This window comes from Mercenaria mercenaria, chromosome 2 (assembly GCF_021730395.1).
Source record: "Mercenaria mercenaria strain notata chromosome 2, MADL_Memer_1, whole genome shotgun sequence".
Classification (NCBI taxonomy): domain Eukaryota; kingdom Metazoa; phylum Mollusca; class Bivalvia; order Venerida; family Veneridae; genus Mercenaria; species Mercenaria mercenaria.
Window position 1 is genome coordinate 58,161,232 of NC_069362.1, and position 22,604 is coordinate 58,183,835.

General features: G+C 35.2%; 1 protein-coding gene across 1 annotated transcript in view; it reads left to right on the forward strand.

Moving 5' to 3' along the window:
* Positions 1 to 22,604, forward strand: part of LOC123564026 (calcium-dependent protein kinase C-like) — a 234,824-nt gene that overhangs the window by 168,843 nt on the left and 43,377 nt on the right. Inside the window, exons 11-15 of the mRNA XM_045357280.2 lie at positions 4,159 to 4,221; positions 4,534 to 4,672; positions 7,926 to 8,006; positions 11,674 to 11,781; positions 16,149 to 16,289. Of these exons, the coding sequence (XP_045213215.2) occupies positions 4,159 to 4,221; positions 4,534 to 4,672; positions 7,926 to 8,006; positions 11,674 to 11,781; positions 16,149 to 16,289 (532 nt within the window). The remainder of the gene's footprint in view (positions 1 to 4,158; positions 4,222 to 4,533; positions 4,673 to 7,925; positions 8,007 to 11,673; positions 11,782 to 16,148; positions 16,290 to 22,604) is intronic.

A 22,604-nucleotide genomic window follows, 5' to 3' on the forward strand; every position in this document is an offset into this window, starting at 1 on the left:
CTTCAGTGGTAGATTAATTAGTCATGCCTTGGCATTGTAAGAAAGGACTGGATAAAACATTTTGTGTTTTCCGCTCTCCAAAAATGATATTTTCTCATCACGTGTGAATGCAGTTCACATTGAATTTATTACCGATATTTAAAGATTATTATCAGTTTGTTAAGACCTAGTTATGTCTTCCCCTCCCCCTGTGGGAGACATATTGTCGCCCTGTCTGTCCATCCGTCACACTTCATTTCCGATCAATAACTGGAGAACCATTTGACCTAGAACCTTCAGACTTCATAGGGTGATAGGGCTTACGGAGTAGATGGCCCCTATTGTTTCTGGGGCACTTGATCAAAGGTCAAGGTCACTGGGCCTGAACATGGAAAACCGTTCCTGATCAATAACTTGAGAAACACTTGACCCAGAATGTTGAAACTTCATAGAATGATTGGACATGCAGAGTAGGTGACCGCTATTGATTTTGGGGTCACTCGGTTAAAGGTCCAGATCACAGGGGCTAGAACATGGAAAACCATTTCCAGTCAATAACTAGAGATCCATTTGGCCTAGAACCTTCAAACTAAATAGGGTGTTAGCGCTTACAGAGTAGATGACATCTATTATTTTGGTGTTTACTCCATTAAAGGTCAAGGTCACAGGGGCCTGAACATGGAAAGCAGTCAATAACTTCAGAGTCATTTGACCTAGAACTTTCATAATTTATAGGGTGATAAGACTTATAGAGTAGATGATCCCTATTGCATTTCAGTCACTATGCCAACCATCAGTGTCTCTTTGACTTTGGCTCCTGTCCCCTATTGACTTCTTGCCTATTAATACTTTGCTTTTGGGGAGACATGTGCTTTTCTACAAAAGCATCTTTTAGTTTAGAGCTTGTGATGACAGTTTTCAAAAATTGTGTTACGAAAATTACATTACCATTACGATAAATGTTGGCCACAAAAGATGAATATGGAAAATTATATCAATGCATATTATAACATTCTTACATTAGAAGATTATAATAACCAGTATACAATTAAATGAACCAAAAAAAAGTACAGAGACCCAGCTATTCAAACTTCTGATAGCTCTTGCTGTAGTTTGATTGTGGGGTTAAAAAAGTTGCCAGACATTATGGTTAATTAGTTGTGAAAGAACCCATGGGAAATTTTCAGCCAGCTCTTTTCATCTCATGTTCATGCAAATGTTAAATATTGACTCCTACTCTACTACACCACTGGGACAGTCCATTGGCAACAGTAAGGTTTCATAGTTATTAATATATATAGCTGCTGTCAATAGTATCAAAGCAAATTCTCACAAGGGAGAATTGATTTACAAAAATCCAAATAAAGAGTGTACTTTTGTATGTTTCTAGGTTGTAAGCTCACCTGACCATTTTTTATACTCCTGAAGGGGGCATATTATGTTGTGACACAAGTGTCCATCTGTTTGTCCGTCCGTTAGCAATTTTGTGTCCGCTCTGTAACTCTTGAACCCCTTGAAGGATTTCGAAGAAACTTGATACAAATGTTCACCACATCGAGACAACGTGCAGAGTGCATGTTTTGGATGGCTTGCTTCAATGTAAAGGTTACACTTAGGGGTCAAAGGTCATATGACTTTGTTTTGTGTCTGCGCTCTAACTCTTGAACTGCTTGAAGGATTTTAAAGAAACTTGGCACAAATATTCACCACAACGAGACTACATGCAGAGAGAATGTTTCAAATGGCTTGCTTTAAGGTCAAGGACACACTTAGGGGTCAAAGGTCATACCTTCAGACGTATATTGCTCCACATTGCAGTGCTCTTGTTGAAACTATATTCCTCGGTGGTTTTGTCAACATTGTAAACAAGCTTTTACAGCGATTTCGAGAAATATGAATACTGGCTGAGGCATTAGCCGATGTGTATATTCATATTTCAAGATGTGAACATTTTTCATATCCCCCTCTCAGGATTGCAATATTAATTTTATTATTCCAAAAACATACAGGGCCTAAACATTTATTGAAATCAAATCTACATAATTGGGGAAGTGATTAATTTTACTAAAATAATCAGTAAAAATGATATAATAACATTCTAACATGGTTCAGTTTGATTGCCAGTTAAACAAAGAAGGAAGTTAAGCTCTGTATATTCTGTGATAAATAACGGTTGACACGTGGACAGGTAAGACGGCATTAACACATCAAATATGACGTCATATTGCCACCTGATGTCTAGTTCATTACTACACAAATAAATGAAGCCTAGCATAATTTTTACCAAAACATTCCAAGAACATGTAAGAATGAAAACAATCAGACTTTCGAGTGGTTTGTCATCTAATTCATCATGGTTCATTGTTCAGATGCTTAGATATTAAATCACAGGGCTAATGCCCTCGTGGTTCAATTCCTGCACATCTGAACTCTGAATTGTGATTATTAGACGAATTAGACGACAAACCACTCTAAAGCATTGATTATTTGTTAAAGTATCATGTGTTACACTAAATTTTGTATACTTTTTTTTCTTCTTCTTTATTTTTGTCGAGCCCGCTTGCAGAAGCGAAGACATAGTCGTCCAAATGGCTGTTTGGTGTATGTGTGTGTGTCAGTGCGTGTGTCCCGCCGTGCGCCATAACTTTGACATGCATGGAGCAGTCTTGTTTATATTTGGCATGAATGTTAACCTCAGTGAGACGGAGTGTCATGCGCAAACCTCAGGTTCCTGTCGCAAAGGTCAAGGTCACACTTAAAGGTCAAATGTCAAATTCAATAATGACTGTTCAGAGCATTTCTTCTTCATGCATGGAGGGATTTTGATGTAACTTGGCACAATCAATCACGAGTGTCATGCGAAAGAACCAGGTCCTAAGGTTAAGGTCACACTTAGAGGTCAAAGGTCACATACAAGAATGGCTGTCAAGAGCATTTCTTTTTCATGCATAGAGGGATTTTGATGTAACTTGGCACAGTTGTTCACCAGTATGAGACAGAGTGTCTTGCACAAGAACCAAGAATTACTTCCCTTTGTTGTTACTATAAATAGCTTATATTGTAACTTTTTTATTACTGGTCGTAGGGAAAATCAAGACCACTTTTCTGTCTTACAACAAGCATGTTACATCCAGTTTTGAGGTGTTGTTTGACCTATCTCTACTGGTAAGGATTTTTATATGGACTTAGATTTTTTTTTTTTAAAGATTTACTTCCTTTTGTTGTTAATATAAATAACTTATATTGCTCTTTTTTATTTGGCCTATATTTTTGCCTCAATGAGACAGAGTGTCGTGTGCAATTCCCAGTCCTTTTGACAGCTGGCGGGCTTGACATGTCGCCCATGGACATCTAGTTTATTTTAATAATCTCACTTGTTATTAGGTGCTTGCTTTACAAGCAAAAATTTAGCAGCTGGTTGACTTTGATCATTCCAGTATGTAACTCAAAGCACAAGATAGTAATCAAATCTAAACTGGTGTATGTGGAAAAAATCATATGTGCAGAAAACCCAAATAGCTGTTAGGCACATGAGATATTGAATTGTTGGGGAAAATGATAAGTGATACGAAAAAGAAAATATCATGTGTGCAGAAAACCAAAGTAACGCTTTTGCACATGAGATATTGAATTACTGGGGTATATGGTATAATTCTCATATAAAACCAGTATGTAATTTACATTGAAAATTTTCACAACATATAATAAAACACATTATTACATGAATCTCTACAAAAATTGCCTGTCCATAGTTTGTTCTATATGACGGGTTTATATTCAACACGTTTCATGGGCTAATAAGTAATAAATGAAAAAAAATATGCTGAATATTATTTTTTCAGATGTCGTGTAGTAAAACACTTATTGAATGTCTTGCCAGTCAGTAAGTGTATATATGTATATGTTTGGATATACAGTCGAAACTCGGTATCTCGAATTCCGAGGGATCATGGGTTTGGCTTCAAGGTAACTGAAATTCGACTTAAAATGATATTATTTTTGTGCACATGTTTTCGGGACGCCACTTGAAAATGTCTTCGAGATAACCAGAATGTTGAGAAAAACGAGTTTGAGATATTGAGTTTCATTTGTTTATGCCAAAAGAAGACTTTGCTACTTATACTGTTATTGTATATATAAAAAAAACTATAGTGAGTTGTGTTATAATTTATATTTCAGGTTTTATGCAGCAGAAATAGCTATTGGTCTTTTCTATTTACATTCTAAAGGAATAATTTATAGGTAAGAATTGCTGTTCAGTGAGTAAAGGACAATGTACTAATTAATTTGTAGTGCTTTTACAATTCAGTAAGAGAGAGGAACTGAAATGAAATGTTTTCAAGTGAAATGTCGCTATTTGAGCCTTGTGAAATGCAAAATTTGATGAGATTGATGGTTAAGTTTTGCCGAGAAACTTACAAAAAAAAAGATGACAGAAAACTATCATTGATGATTCGTTACGCACATTTCACCAGTGATTTTAAATGCTTTTTTTACGTGTGAAATGTGTAATAAATTATTTTCCTGCTGACTCTGAGTTTTCTCATATTTTAGAGATCTTAAATTAGACAATGTATTATTGGATGCTGAAGGACATGTGAAAATAGCAGATTTTGGAATGTGTAAAGAAGGAATTTTAGCAGAAAAAACGACAAAAACATTCTGTGGCACTCCAGACTACATAGCACCCGAGGTATATTTGAATATGCTGAGTAATAATATCAGTTTGTGTTTCCTTTGGAATTAAAAAAAAAATGTCAAATATTCTTGTAGAATTGGAAGATTTTTACCTTGACTATTTGAAGAATAAGTAGTGCTGTTGTACTTGCCCTGGCAATGGATCACTGTTTCATTTAGGTTAAAGTGTTGTGGCAAGCTTCATCAAACTTCATATATAAGGGTTGATCATTGTAAGACTTCTGAGTTTAGGTATCAGGTATTCTAAAGGTCCAGGTTACTGGGGTCAAATATTGCAGTAGCGCTGGCAATCCTCAATTTCTCTATATCTTCTAAACAACTGCCCCTTGAATTATCAAATATTGCATAAGAATTGATCTTAGTAAAGGCAGACCTCTTTTGGTAAAGGGTCAGGTACCTCTAAGATCAAGGTCACTAGGGTCAGATTTTGTAACAATGTTCATTAAAAGTCTGTGGCAAACTTCTCAGTTTCACTGCATCTTCTTAAACTTATATCTTATAATGGTTCTTATTACTGTTATCCCTCAAACTCCCACTTCTAACCCCTACCCCACTTCTACACTTCTCCTCATCACCTCCCCCACCAAAAAAACAAAATTAATTTGCATTTCACACACTAATTTATACACTCCCTCTTCCACTTTCATACCTACCCACTCAGTCACAACCCTCTCCCACCACCAACACACAAGACTATTTTAACATTCTCACATTGACTTTTATCTCATATTGTTTCTTGATATCACTCAAAGCTCTCTTGATATCACTCAAAGCTCCATTCCCTAACCTTCGCCATTTTTAGCTCACCTGAATCAAGGGTTCAGGGTGAACTATAAGCTTAGATGGATGGTCCAGCATCCAAGGGTCTTTTGTCAACAATTTACTTGAACATCTTCCCTTTTGAAACTACTGGTCAGAATTACACCAGACTTGTTCTGTATCATCCTGGCAAGGTCCCCTCTCAAATTTGATCAGATGGGCGGCATTTGACCCCTTTTAGGCGGCGCTAAAAATAGAAAACCCTTTAAACAACTTCTCGTGAACAGCTTGATAGATGTTCATCAAACTTTGTTTGCAACATCAATTTAAGGTCCTCTCACAGGACTGCGGTACTTGGCCCCTACTATGGACCGCTAGAGCTAAAAATGGAGATACATTTAAACAACTTCCTCTTGCGAACCACTTTAAGGATCTTCATTAAATTTGAACTGTTGAGTCATTGTAAGGTCCTCTCTCAGTTGTATTCCGAAGAGGGTTGAGTTATAAACAGAAAAACTTAAATGACTTACCAACTGCTTGCTGGATCAACATCAAACTTGGTCTGTAGCAACCACCCGCTTAGCTCAGCAGTGGGAGCGCACATCTATGGATCGCGGGGTGGCGAGTTCGATCCCCAGGCGGGGCATTATGTTCTCCGAGACGATTTGATAAAAGATAATATGTCTGAAATCATTCATCCTCCACCTCTGATTCATGTGGTGATGGTGAAGTTTGCAGTTACCTGTGGAGAACAGGTTTGTACTGTTACAAAATCCAGGAACACTGGTTAGGTTAACTGCCCACCGTCGTATAACTGAAATACTGCTGAAAAATAGCATTACACCGAAAACAAACAAAATGGCCTGTAGCATCTTTGTATGGTCCTCTTTCAATTTTGTTAAAATAGGAGCACTTGGCCCGTTTAGGGGCCGCTAAAGTTATTAGGCTCATTAACAGCTAATTTCCTCATCAAATTTTGTCTGTTATCAATGTTAGGCACTCTCACAATTCAGTTCAAATGGGGGCACTTAGCCCCTTTTAGGCGCCATTAGAGCTAAAAATAGGAAAACCATTAACAACTTCTTCTCATGAACCAGTTGATGAATTTCCACCAAACTTGGTATGTAGAATCATTTTAAGGTCCTCCTTCAAATTTGTTCAGCTGAGGGCACATGACCTATTTTATGTTTTTGTATGCTTAACATAGATACCATCATTCATGATTTATGAGTCCTAAGTATGATCAAGGTCAGTTGAGCGACTTATGATCACTATGTCCCACTTGTTTTTTTCCCCACACTTCTCTATATCTATGGCTTCTTAATATCCCTCATACCCTACCCTCCATCCCCGTACCAATATTCTGTTTTGTAACATTTCTTGCGCTAACATGTATAATATTGTTTCTTAGTATCCCTCATACCTTCCCGTCGTTTATATGACTGAAAAAGGCGTTAAACCCGAACACACACACACCCTCATACCTTCCCCCTAGGCACTTCCACCTTTCTTTTTCAGTTGCCCATATTGTTTCTTAGCATACCCCCTTGTAGCATTACATCTCTCTCTCCCATCCACACAGATAAGAAGGCTAAAAAATCAGTATAATTTTCTATTGCGTTCACTATTATCTGTCATTTTCACTTTTGCATTGGTAAACATTTTCGAATAGTCGAACACTCTCTTTGTCTGACGGTACTTGTTTTAGAATGTTTTATATGAATAGTTTTGAGATGAAGTTGTCTGCTAAATAGGTTGTCTTAATATTGTAATGATTTCCTTTTTGTTAGCTCGACTATTCGAAGAATAGGGGAGCTGTCCTACTTGCCCTGGCGTCGGCGTTAGCGTGAGCGTCACACAAATGTTAAAGTTTGCGTACCACCCCAAATATTTTCAAAGTCCATTGAGATATTGCTTTCATATTTTGCATACTTGTTTACCATCATGACCCTAGTCTTTAAAAAGGAGGAGGCAACTCTGTCAAGCATTTTGACTGAATTATGACCCCTTTTCAACTTAGAATAAATGTTAAAGTTTGCGTACCACCCCAAATATTTTCAAAGTCCATGGAGATATTGCTTTCATATTTTGCATACTTGTTTACCATCATCACCCCAGTCTGCAAAAAGGAGGAGGCAACTGTATCAAGCATTTTGACTGAATTATGACCCCTTTTCGACTTGACTTGAGAATATGCTTATTGTAATGTTAAAGTTTTACTCATTGCTTATATTATACTATCAAGCACTGAGAATAGTCGAGCGCGCTGTCCACTGACAGCTTTTGTTACTGTTACATTTGGTGTTAAGGTAGTTGACTGTAAATGACAATTGGCTGTTTCCGTGCAATAAGTATTCTTGTATGCTATTCTGGCATAATCAGGCTCATAGCAGACGAGCAGACGGCAAATATTGCTGATAGTCCATACGGATCCAACAGCTTAAAGTTTGTCATATATCAACTGTAAAATTAACATTTCTGTTTTACAGATTGTCTTATATCAACCGTATGGTAAATCAGTGGACTGGTGGGCTTACGGTGTTTTACTATATGAAATGTTAGCAGGACAGGTCAGTATTTTGTTGTGTCTAATATAGTACTATTATGTAAATAAAAATGTGCTTTTATAATTGTTGGTAACATTTCTTAGGTGTGTCACAAAGAACCATGGTCAGTACGATACATTCTAATATGAATAATCCTTGCACATTTTTTTTTAAACACGGAAATTTGACATCACATTGACATATTATTTGGCGCCATACATGTGCTGAGAAAGGGTGATATACTACTTTATATAAAAAGACGTTTCAGAATCTAAGTGATATAGCAGACCTTTATTACACTTAATTCACATGCACTGTATCAGTTATTAGATGGGTAGAATTTATTCTATAGGATGTGTTATACCCTGTATTATAACACTGTTAAAACACTTTTAGGTGTTACTATATTTTTCACAATACATACACCATGAAATGGTGCTTCCCTATTTCACCTTGTTGCTAACACAAAATACATATTAGAATCAAAATGATATATAGCAGAACCACGTTGTAACATGCTACGCCCATGTGAAATTATTCCACAAGCGCACAACCTTGTCATATTTTTTTAGATGTAAAAGGCTAAAAACATGGTTCTGCGATATATTATTTCTTAAAGAATCTTTTACTTTTCCATTTTAAAAACCCATATATTGTGAAGTCATTAAATTTTGTAGGTGTAAAATTTGTGTAAAAGGGATATTTAGGGCCTTCTCCAGCATTGCTGTTGAATATGTCAATTTCAGTAGTACCAATTTGTTCACAGTCCTTGCATTACACATCCTAGAATTGTAAATTATTTACAATACTATGGCAAGTATTTGCCATGACAGTTGGAATGGAGGCTTTAAACTGAAGGCATACATCTGTAAGGGATGTTTCCTACTGGGAAATTGGTAATTCAGTAATCATTATAAAAGTCAAAATTCAAGTTATGTCAGTGTTCCAAAATGTTCAGTGTTCCAAGAGCAGATGACGCTATGGCCTAAAATAGCTACATTTCAAGGTTTTTGCACAAATGATGATCAATTCAGTGTTTTATAGCCAACTTTCAATTTGCTGATAGAATTGATATTTTTTTCATACTGCCTTTTCATGGAAGAAGTGATGCAATCCTATAACTCTTTTTATATATGTATACATGAGGTACATTTTGTCTGAGGGTCTCCTGGTCAAGCTGTTCAAGCTGTTCAAATTACAAATTATCTGCCAACTCCTTCTGCTCTGTCTATTCTCGGTTGAACTGAACGAGGGTGGCTATTTCTTGTGATGGAGTGTTACAATTGTCCTGTGTGTGGCTGTGGTTCTACCTGCATTCTAGTCTGACTTGAACAATGCCTGGATCGGCAAAGATGTATGCCATTGTCAGTTTGAATCCTGATATGGTCTGTTTCTCTTGTGTGATTAAACGTTTCAGCTGGCATGTTGATGGTTGTCGTTCCACCCGAGGACCAGCAAGTAACTGGTACATTGCATGAAAGAATACTGATAAATCTGCTTCCCCCATTTGAGTTTGACAGTACACTATATATACATAGCTGATTTCTAAAACTTAAAAGAAACTTCTGTTACATATGATTCTGAAATCTCACATATTACCCATTTTTCATTGAAGACATTAAAACCGTTTTAGCGATATTGCATTACGTGAATGCTCCCTTAAGGATTCCCCCGTGCAATTCGATGCATTTGATCGTACAAAGCAGACGTTAACAGTTTTATATGGAGAGCAAGTGATACCCTTGAGAATATAGAATCTCAGAAGAACAGATTTCATATAAAAGTTGTTCAGTTCTCATGCCAACGAGGCATGTATTGATATTTTCTCATATGGAATGAAATTGTAAACAAAGTGATGTTGATTTTATATAGTACCTTAACATGCAAACTTTGTAAGGGCCTCTCCCAATTCTGTTCTAATGGGGGCAGCTGGTCCCTTTTACGGAACAACTAGAGGTAAAAGCAGAAATACCATTTAACAACATTTTGTGATGAAAGGCTTGATGGATCATCATTAAACTTTGTTGGTAGCATCATTGTAATGTCCTTTCTAAAATTTGTTCCATGGTAGCATCATTGTAAGGTCCTTTCTAAATTTGTTCCAATGGGGGTCCATGAGTTCCTTTTAGCAGCCGCCAGAACTAAAAAAAATATAGAAATACCTTTAAACAACTTCTCCTAATGGACTGCTTGATGGATCTTTATTTATTTAGGTCTGTAGCATCATTGTAAGGTCCGCTCCCAAATGTTCAAATGGGGTACTGGCTCCTTTCAGTGGCAGCTAGAATTGAAATAAGAAATTTCTTTGTATGACTTTCTCATGAACTGCTGGATGGATCTTCATAAAACTTGTCTGTAGCATCATTATAAGGTCCTCTCCAAATTATATTCAAATGAGGGTGCTTGGCCCCTTTGAGGGGCAGCTAGAGGGTAGAAAAAAATGCTAAATAACTTCTTCTCATGAACTACCTGATGGACCTTCATTGAACTTGGTCTGTAGCATCATTGTAAGGTCTGCTACCAAATTTGTTCAAATGGGGGCGCTTGGCTCCTTTTAGGGGCTGCTAGAGCTAAAAAAAATAGAAATACCATTGAAAGATATTTCCTCATTAATGACTTGACAGATCTTTACCAGACTTGGTCTCCAGTATCATTGTAAGGCCCTGTTCCAAACTTTTTCAAATAGAGGCACCAATCCACCTTTTAGGGGCCGCTTTAGCTACTCTCTAGAACTCTGGTAAGCAGTTAGAGCCATCGTAGATCTGTTGTATTTAAAACGGGGACACTTGGCCTCATTTAGGGGCCATTAGATCTGAATATAGATATTTAATGACTTTCTCATGGACTGCTTGGTAGATTTCCATTAAACTTGACCTGTAGCATCCTTATAAAGTTCTTTCAAATTTATTTAACCTTAGCCTGCTGCAGGCGAATTTAACAGCCTTTGCAAACAGCTTGGAACCAGATCAGACGCCGATTAAATCGGCGTCTAATCAGGTTCCAGGCTGTTTGCTACTCTGACAATATTTCTTCCAATTTTGGAGCAAATTGAATGAACTTTACAATTTTAGCAGACAACATTTCCAGCAGACGACAATTTACCTAGCATGCTAAAGGTTAATTTGAGCCCCTTGACCTATACTAAGCAGTTACCATTCATGATTCAGTATATTATAAATACGCTTATCGGTCATTTTTGTGACCTAGGACCACTATCGTCTTTCTTTGAGTGTTTTAAGTTGTAGTCTTCAGCTAAGAGCAGTCAAAAACTTCTTCACAAAACTTCTTTACAAAATAAATTAAGAAAGATGACTCATCTATAGATTACTTAGTGTTTTGTTAGATTGTTTCCCTTGAATTAGTTGGCTAATTGATTTCTGCTTAAGTCTGTGCTAGGGGACACAAGAGGTGTTTTACATTTCATTTACCACTCATGAACAGACTCAAGCAAACTGAATCTGCCTTTAATAGGTTTGCTTATATTATTTGCTTCTCTTAGGATTTTCTTACTGATGTTTTCCTGGTATATCTTAGCCCTTGTAGGAAAAGGTAAATGAAACTTGGCTATAAAACAAACTGCAAATGGGCATAAAGAAATGTATCTGTTGAAAAAGTTTGAAAATGTTTTCGAAAATCAACAAGCTGATCCTTTTACATGGTGACAACTGACTTATGTTTGTATTTATTACAGCCACCGTTTGATGGAGAAGATGAGGAGGAGCTGTTCACATCAATCACAGACCATAATGTGTCCTACCCTAAATCCATGTCTCGAGAGGCTGTCGCAGTCTGCAAAGGGGTATATATACATATAAATGCTCTTTCTCTTCAAATTTTATACAAAGGTTAATCAGTGAATTTGTAGGCAGTATTTGCAAAGCAAAACCAGTAACATGATTTATCAGGATAGTTGTCAAATATATCTTCTGTTCGTACAGCATAATTTCTGAATTATTCGGACATGACCCGATTCATTTTCCTATTAAACAAAGAAGGCTGAAAACTGTGTGTTATAATACAACAATTCATTTTTCTGACGTCACAGTTATTATGTAGCGTCAAACGGCATAGCGGCGCACTGGAAAAGAAACTGATGGAAAAACAGGCAAATATTTAATGAATGTCATCAAGGATGTACTTTAAAATCTTTGGTATTGTCTTAGAATCGAAATAATATATCTCATTTAGTGATTTGCTCTTGAATAAAATAATTGCTTGCTGTTCAGATGCATATTATTATATCACTCGGGCTGTGCCCTCTCGATATAATTCCTTCGCATCTGAACTCTAAACTATTATTTTATTCAGCGACAAATCACAAAATGAGATTACAGATTTTAAAGTTCCAGTCAGTTTACAATCATGTATTTATTAATAGACTATGATTATGAAGTGTTGGTTGTAAAACTTCTTCAAACAATGCCCAAATTCCAGTTATTGCAGTTGAAAAAATCAGGCTGTTGCAGCAGTTTCATCGACTGGCAAGCTCTGCAGTTTCATATGCAACTAGCTAAGGCCATGTTATCTGTACCTTTAACCCTTAGCTTGCTGGCGGCAAGTGATTCTGCCTTTGCGACCAGTGCAGACCAAGATCAGCCTGCACATCCGTGCAGTCTGATCATGGTCTGCACTGTTTGCAATTCAGTCAGTAAATTTTTAGTAAACACCCCTTCAAATGATAAATGGTACTGCCCAAATTGGAAGATGGACCAGTCCATTATAGAAATTTAGCATGGTAAGGGTTAATTGTTGTAAACAAACATGACAGACATTAGAAAATCATACATGTCTTGACTAACTGAAAAATCGGAGTGGGTTCAAGGCATAATTACAACGAAGGTTTATCTAAATTTTAAGATCTTTTCAAAAACTTCAAAAAGAAAATTCAAGTAAAACTTATTGTACTTGTTGAGCTACTAAATAAAATGGCCATGTTTGTTTTGCTTGAGTTATTATGTGATCAGTCATGTGACATGGTGACGTCCCGATGCTGCGATGCACTATCTTTATAACCCGAATTTTTAGCTTCATTTTCACAGTTATTTTGGGATTGTAACATTTTTTGAGGTATTTTTCACACAAAACTGGAAAAGTAGTTCAGATGATGTATAAACATAAACAGACATTTAAAAAAACCAAAAAAAAAACCTTACTGGAAATTATTTACCTGTGCAGCAGTATATACTGCCAATTTAAGATAGAGGCTGTTGTCACATCTCTCAAAATCATCTCTGTTAACTTCACTGGCACTGAGGTACTGTGAAGCAGACAGAGTGAGCTACCATGTTGTTTTTTTCCAAGAAATAATGAAAGGAGAAAAACAAAACTCGAAACACTAACGTTATTTTTTTTTCTTTCTGGCAATGTCACTGCGTCAGTGTATTTATATTATCTGTAAACTAATACATGTTGTTATCATTTTCATCTTAAGGTCGTTAGTCAGTGGCTCTTGCTGAATATGAATCAACTTGATTTTGTTTCTCATTCTAAGAACTGGGATTAATGGAATTGTACTTTGCTATGCTGTTCTAAGTCTTCTTCCAAGATCATTTTTTGCCCCTCAGCTGTATTACTGTGTATTCTCTGTCAGCATATCTCATAAAATGGAAAATCTTAAAAATTTTATGATGTTATGTTTTGACAAGTATGTTTAGGAGAGGGTATACTGGAGCCACCATGTTGATTTGTGCATCTGTCCGTATGTCCACATATGATGACTTCTTGAAAAGATGGATTTATTGAGTTCATTTTTGTCAAGCCCGCTTGTGGAAGCGAAGACATAGTTGTCCAAATGGCTGTTCAGTGTATGTGCATGGGTGAGTGCGTGCTTCCGTCCGGATTTGTTTGTCTGGACCATAACTTTGACATGCATGAAGCAATCTTGTTTATATTTGCCACGAGTGTTAACCTCAGTGAGACGGAGTGTCATGCACAAACCCCAGGTTCCTATCTCAAAGGGCAAGGTCACACTTACAGGTCAAAGGTCAAATTCAAAAATGACTTTGTCCGGAGCATTTCTTTTTGATGCATAGAGGGATTTTGATGTAACTTGGCACAATTGTTCATCATCATGAGACGAAGTGTCATGCGCAAGATCCTAGAATTACTTCCCTTTGTTGTTACTATAAATAGCTTATATTCGTAACATTTTTATTACTGGTGGTAAGGAACAATCAAGACCACTTTTCTGTACTACAATATGCATGTTACATCCAATTTTCAGGTGTATTTTGACCTATCTCTGCTGGTGAGGATTTTTATGTGGACTAAGATTTTTTTTATTTTTAGCTCACCTGAGCACAAAGTGCTCGGGATGAGCTATTGTGATCGCTCACTGTCCGGTGTCCGTCCGTCCGTCCACACTTTCCTTTAAACAACATCTCCTCCTAAACCAACAGGCCAATTTTGATGAAACTTCACGGGGATGTTCCTTGGATGGTCTTCTTTAAAAATTGTTCAAAGAATTGAATTCCATGCAGAACTCTGGTTGCCATGGCAACCGAAAGGAAAAACTTTAAAAATCTTCTTCTCAAACACTAGAAGCCCTAGAGTTTAATATTTGGTGTGATGCATTGCCTAGTGGACCTCTACCAAATTTGTTCAAATCATGACCCTGGGGTCAAAATTGACCCCGCCCCAGGGGTCACTTGATTTTACATAGGAAAGTCTTAAAAAATCTTCTCCTCAAAAACCAGAAGGCCTAGAGCTTAGATATTTGACATGTAGCATTGCCTAGTGGACCTCTACAAAAGTTGTTCAAATCTTGACCCCTTAGGATCAAATTGACCCCGCCCCAGGGGTTACTTGATTGTACATAGGGAACTTTGACATGCATTGAGGAATCTTGTTTATATTTGGCATGAATATTAACCTCAGTGAGTCAGAGTGTCATGCACAAACCCCAGGTTCCTGTCTCAAAGGTTAAGGTCACAGTTGGGTGTCAAAGGTCATGTAAGATCTTGTCCGTCCCATATCTTTGACATGCATTGAGGAATCTTGTTTATATTTGGCGTGAATGTTTAACTCAATGAGACGGAGTGTAATGTGCAAACCCCAGGTTCCTATCTCAAAGGTCAGGGTCACAGAAGTCAAAGGGCGGGCTCGACATTTTGCCCATGGGCATCTAGTTTTGGTTACATTTCACAAATTTTGCCCCTTTTCTACTAAAATTCAGCAAAATGTCAATATTCATTAGATAACTTAAGGATGAATTATTGTGTTGGTAGACAGTTAAATGGTTATAAATTGCAGGCTAAGTTCTACCTCATATTAGTACATATCAAATCATTTTCATTTTAAAACATTTTAAACAAATTCCTTCATTTATGTCCTCTGTTATGCCGCTTATTATCTAGCTGCAATATTGATGAGCTTGCTGTCTCCCATGACAGATGTTAAATCGGTAGAATGCAGACTTATGTTAAAAATGTAACAATCTACTGCTGCAAAGAATATTTGTGATCTGAAAAGATATGATTCCCCATTCAGAAATGCAGTGTAGAAGATATTTTACTGACCTGATATGCACAATGAAAATCAGTTAAAATAATTTGGATCTGTACAACTCTGTTTTCTACATGTATTATATATTAATAACTGTGGGTAAGTTTCAACTATGGTGATGTAAATGTAAAAGTAACATGTACCTTTATGATTATAGATACATTATATGCACAAATAATAACAACATTTTCTTTTACACCTCATAGACTAAATTCTGGTGTGATAGTAACCTTTAACAAAAAATGCAATTACTTCATGAATATAAAATAATAAAGATGAGATATATACATGCGTTGTGGCAAAGCTAAATGACATGCCCTATATTTAAGTTAAAATTTCTGTCCGACTCATGTTGTTGTATGAATCAGGATTTTTCATTTAAACCTTAGAAATATAAAGCTGATCTGCATCTAAAGAAAATATTGCAACTTTACTAATGGAAGGGTATGTAACTCTTCAACTCTTCAAACCTTACTATGGACAAATTGATTCCACAAAATAAGTTACCTCCACTTCTATAAACCTCTTTTCAGGGCAGTTCATAAATATGATTATAGAGAACAATTTATTATTAGTTAATCACTGACATATTTTATCTTTTTTGCATCACAGAATGTCTTGGGGTACTTAAGCAACACACTGAGTCTTTTTTTAATTCTTCAGTTACTTACCAAGAACCCTGCAAAGCGATTGGGCTGCGGCCCTACAGGTGAGAGAGATTTCAAAGACCATGCTTTCTTCAAGAGAATTATCTGGGAGAAGATAGAAAACCGGGAAGTTCAGCCACCATATAAACCCAAAATCGTAAGTGAATACAAGACACATGTTTTGTGGGGCCTTCTATCTGTTGTTACTTTAAACTTAGCTGGGTCACTTTTGCTTTTCTGAAGGGTTAGGAAATCTTTGCTGCTCCTTATCAATGTATAACTCTGTGAACAAATATATATAACCACCACCTTCATGTGCATTCTAGATGCTTTAGAAAAGCTTGTTAAGTCCTGCTATTCAAAAATATATTTGTCTGTTCTTAATTGAAAATTTCGGAGCTAGTTTTTTTTTTTCTTAAATTTTTATTCAGTATAGTGGTTACAGATAAGTTTCATGTGATTACTCTAAAATGATTATTTATTGGTTTAAAATCTAATTTGAATCGTAATAAACAATTCTACAAGTAATATTTAGCAAGTTTATTCACTATTGAACAAAATTTAGTAATGCAAAATGCAGTAAAATAGCATACAAGAAAAAATTAGGAAAAATAAGAGAACCCAAAAGTGCCCCATGCTACATCAAGGTTACGGACTCAAGGTAAGGTAGGGCATAAAAAAATCCGCTATTAGTTAGGCACTATAAATAGTGAAAAATGTAACGTGTGCAAATACATGTATCTATACTCTCGCATATTGTAATTGTATACATAGACAGCTACCCCCGTTGTTCTTAATATTGTCAAAATAAGTTGTCACGTATCCAAAAATATTCCTTGAACCAAAAATGAAACTAGAGTTTATTTTTAGACTGTTAAGTAGAAAAGACATACATTACTTCCTGGTTCTTAATAGAAACAGCATTTTTATAATTAAAAAAAGTATTGTTTTCATAAATAAAAAAAAATGTACTGCATAGATTTTACACAATCTCAAAATTTAAATGTTAGAATGAAAACATGAGTTTATAAATCAAAAATAAAAAGACCAAACGATACATGTTTTTTGAAAATAAACTAAGGTTGAACAGTAGCAGACATACGTTTTGAAAATAGTTGGAAGTAATAAAAATGTTTAACAAAGCATTTTGTGGTTTCGTTAAATCTGAACACGAAATATTATATAAATAGGTCAGATTAGACTCTTTCCGCTACTCTGTATCTGTAAGAAAAGATCTAGACATAACATGTTGGTATTCTGGCGGTACTTTTATCTTAATTCGCCCAATTTAAAATAGGTTTGTTACACCTTTGAAACCAGAACATGAACAGTATAATTTCCAGTAGAAATTCTTTGTTATAATCATGTATAATTTGAAACAGTCTTACATTTGGAATGAATATACATGCCAGTTTATTAAAAAATAAGTGAAAGGAAGTTCTTTAAATAATGGCTGCAATATGAAAGGCCTTAGATATGTCCATTATTTCAGCGTGGTATATAAGTCGTACATTTATCCGATTTAGGTTTGTTAGTACTCATTACCAAAATAATATCAAGTTGTTACAATATTATGAAGTGTAGAAGCGTACAAGTAGGGAAAATCAAACTCTGGGTGTAAAGGTCAGAATATGAATTACATTGAGACTGCATGTATATACCCCCCTCTCCTGGTTTTAGTTAGTTTTCCCAATTTATTGTGATTTTGGATATTGTGAACACAGTGTCGCATGGATGCTTTGGTATTTACCTGCATGTACATGACACGGATCAGTTTTTGAAGCCTTATTAATCACAATGTCAGTTTCTTAGTATGAACAAAACTGTATTTACTGTTTGAATCTGAATATACACATGTACAAATATGAAGAAAACAACTTGACGGAAAATGTAATAGTTTCACAAAAAATGTTAACAAATTTTATCAATGGATTTAAACGAAAATTCTTGGTATCTAAGAAGAATTCGTCTCCTTGAAAAGTATAATAGTTTCACACATAACATAAACCAGTCAATATTAACATAATGAACCAATAGACAATAAGGAAAAATAAAATGCATTTTGTATGAGACATGCACTTGAATAGCATTATTTTCCTTGGGGTATTGATTACTCTTCTTGTCTGACTTGAAAATAGGACAAAATCTTCGTCCTTGACTGGTATGTTGGATACCATTTATCATTAGAGAAAGTCCAAATTTGGTCATTCCTGTTTTGTACACAAGGGACCTCTTTCTTGTACTAATTCACTTGTTTCAACCAATTCATAAGAAATTTAAAATGGTTCCTGAAATGTAGTGATTTCTGGCCATTAGATTAATACGCACAAACTATATATGAGCCGCGCCATGAGAAAACCAACATAGTGCATTTGCAACCAGCATGGATCCAGACCAGCCTGCGCATCAATACAGTCTGGTCAGGATCCATGCTGTTCCCTAACGGTTTCTCTAATTGCAGTAGGCTTTGAAAGCGAACAGCATGGATCCTGACCAGACTGCGCAGATGCACAGGCTGGTCCGGATCCATGCTGGTCACAAACGCACTATGTTGGTTTGCTCATGGCACGGCTCATATAGCTTTAACTCCTGGTATGTTATTTTACCAACTGACATGATGTAAAATATTTGTTAAGGGTTAATTTACATATCTTAAAGTATGCAGCGTTCAAGGACTTAAGATATTCTCTGCTCTGATAAATTAAGTTTTTTGCAAGAAGTGTCTGTTGAAACTTGTAATGATATTTGTTTGCTTTCTTCAAGTTACACAATGAAAGAAACTTGATTGTCATTGAAATGGTTTTTCAAATACCAACTGCAACAGGTAGACAAAAAAAAACTACCGACATTTAAAAACCATTTATATAGAAATGGTAGGTAATTGGCAAGTTTCAATAATTATTTTCTTTTAAAGCACTGTGATTCAATAGCGGAGTTGGTGCGTTATTTATACTATTGGAAACTCTTTTTTTTTGTCAATGTTGAATAGTTTTTAATGTAAAGTAAATTTTTCAGGTTTCAGCTCCACCCTCATATATCTGAATTTTTATCAAATGATTCTGACACTGTTATTTAAAATTTTGAGCAATGAAAAAATTGATTCCTTGAAATCAATGTCTTTAGATAAGGGAACATTTTTTTTTAGCTAAAACAGATTCAATGTAAAGAGAAGGATGTTGATGCTAAAAAAAAAATTTGTTTATTTTCACTTTTTACCAAACATTATTTCAGAATTCCATATCTTTAACTTACAGATTAAATTACTAAGTAACTTTCTGCTATATATTTAAGTAGGTGACCTGATTTTTCTCCCCCGATTAAGCTGTTTTATGTCTTCTCTATGTGTCTGTGTGTTCTGAAACTTAATGATTCATTAACTCCAGAAAGATACTCTAATTGAAAACAGTAATCGGGAAAGTCAGACCTTGTTGATTGTGAAAAAAACATTAAAAAACATTTGCCATTTGAAGATAGAATCTTTTACAGGGGATTGAGCTCTATTCATGGTCGCATCCTTTCTTTATTGAGCTACTGCAGATTTTATAGCATCAGCAAAATCTCAGAATCTTCAAACAGCACCATATTCCTTGAAATGTAGATGATTTTTCAAAATATCTTCAAAAGAAGACAATTACAACCACTAAACAATAAAGCACAAGGTTCACAGAAGCTTTATATTACACGATTTGGAAAATTTTCAAATTGGTGATTACTGATAAATTTATACTTTGCTGCCAGACTGTTGACCTCATGTATTGAATTTAAATTTTTTTGAAACAGAATTGTTATTTTGTTTAAAATGTATCACTGAATATTGCTGACATTACAGATTGAAGAAAATAAGTAGGTTTTTGTCATAATTATGCTATATGGGAATACTTCCATTAGTAAATAGTCATTGAAGGACCACAAAAATATTTTTAACGTTACATTTGAAGTTAGTATCTAAAAATAAAAAAAAAATTAAACATTTCCAGTGAAAGACGCATATTAAATATCTTTTATTCTGATCTTTTTTGCAAAAATGAACATTTATATAAAAGTGATCAGTGATTACAAATATAAAAAATTATTTAACTTAATATATAAAATTATATTTATTTATTTGTATATATTAAACAGGTACCATTTCTATACACTGTGAGAAAATACATACTAATATGCCTCAAATTTCTTTTAACAAAAATTGTATTCATTGGTTATACCCCATATAAACAGTTGTAATATCTAAATGATACTTTTAATATGTTGACAATGTCTTAAATTTTAAAGTTGCATCTTGACTTTTTCACTAGAAAAAAACTCTTATTTCTTTGCTGAGCACTGCATTTTGAGCTCATCTGAGCCTAAAGCTCATGTGATGTATTGTGATCCCACTTTGTCCCCTCTTAGCCATTTTGATGATTTAGTCACCTTAGTTAAAGGTTAATATTTACTGAAAATATTAAAAAGAAAAAAAATCACATAGTCTCTGTGGGTCATTAAGTAGTCATTTCATGCAGACTTTGTTATCTTGAAGTACATATTTAATTTAAAAAAGGATACACATACCATTATATAAAATCTGAAAATCTCCCCCCCCCCCCCCCCCCCCCCCCCCCCCCCCCCCCCCAAAAAAAAAAAAAAACTGGTATAGCAACCAGACAAAGCAGAAAATAGTACACATAATGTTGGACTTTCAGCTCTGTCTGTCTCATTTTTCATTTCCTATAAATCAAAAAGCACACTGCATGGGAAAAGGTCATACCAGGATAGAGAAGGTTTCGAAATGAAAATTTTCTAATTTTACTTTCTTTTTTTTTTTTTTACTCTTTTGCTGTTTCACCAACATGCAATACATTGGAAAGTTTGGGGATATTTTTTAAGGCAAATGAAAGTAGATAGGAGTATACGCAGTTTATTTTGCTGTAAACATATTTTGCCCTTTGCCAAAGTCATGATAAAGTGACTGAACTATTGACATGTTTTCAAACTATAGTTCATGAATTTCATGCCTTAAAAATCAATTTGTTTGCAACATATTTCGGGATATGAACAAACCAATATGCAGCAATTCAAAGATTGAAGTAGTCATTTTTTTTTTTAATTATATTTAGAAAATATAAAATCATATAATTTTTAGAAGGGTCGTCTAAACAAGAAACTGACTGTAAAAAGTTTTAAAAAGTCACTAAAAAGAAATAAACTATCTTATAAATTGTTAATTTTTAGCTCATCTGATTTTTTGAAAAAAAATGATGAGTTATTGTCATCACTTGAGCGGTTGTCGGCGTTGGCGTCGGCGTCGGCGTCTGCGTCGGCGTTGCCTGGTTAAGTTTTATGTTTAGGTCAGCTTTTCTCCTAAACTATCAAAGCTATTGCTTTGAAACTTGGAATACTTGTTCACCATCATAAGCTGACCGTGTATAGCAAGAAACATAACTCCATCTTGCTTTTTGCAAGATTTATGGCCCCTTTTGTACTTAGAAAATATCAGATTTCTTGGTTAAGTTTTATGTTTAGGTCAACTTTTCTCCTAAACTATCAAAGCTATTGCTTTGAAACTTGGAATACTTGTTCACCATCATAAGCAGACCCTGTACATCAAGAAACATAACTCCATCTTGCTTTTTGCAAGATTTATTGCCCCTTTTGGACTTAGAAAATCAGTTTTCTTGGTTAAGTTTTATGTTTAGGTCAGCTTTTATCCTAAACTATCAAAGCTATTGCTTTAAAACTTGCAACACTTGTTCACCATCATAAGTTGACCCTGTATAGCAAGAAACATAACTCCGTCCTGCTTTTTGCAAGATTTATGGCCCCTTTTGGACTTAGAAAATATTAGATTTCTTGGTTAAGTTTTATGTTTAGGTCAACTTTTTCTCTTAAACTATCAAAGCTATTGCTTTGAAACTTGCAACACTTGTTCACCATCATAAGCTGACCCTGTACAGCAAGCAACATAACTCCATCCTGCTTTTTGCAATAATTATTGCCCCTTTTGGACTTAGAAAATCATTTTCTTGGTTGAGTATTATGTTTAAGTCAACTTTTCTCATAAACTATCAAAGCTATTGCTTTAAAACTTGCAACAGTTTTTCACCATCATAAGTGGACACTGTACATCAAGAAACATAACTCTATCCTGCTTTTTGCAAGAATGATGGCCCTTTTTAGACTTAGAAAATCATGGGTAGGACAATATTTCTATTACACAAAAAAAATCAGATGAGCGTCAGCACCCGCAAGGCGGTGCTCTTGTTTAACTAGGGGTGATCTGATACACTCAAAAGTTTTACTGCATTCTCAACACTATTCTCGTCCTGAGGGAGTAATGCCAGAGATTTTTGATGTACCTCTTCGATATACGGGACTGTCCAATAAATCCTTTTTTTATGTCTGATTGTAATTAGATTACACACAATTATATTTTATCTGTTTGGGAAAAACTAAAAAATATTTTCGCGATATTATTATTGAGGTTCAAAACATG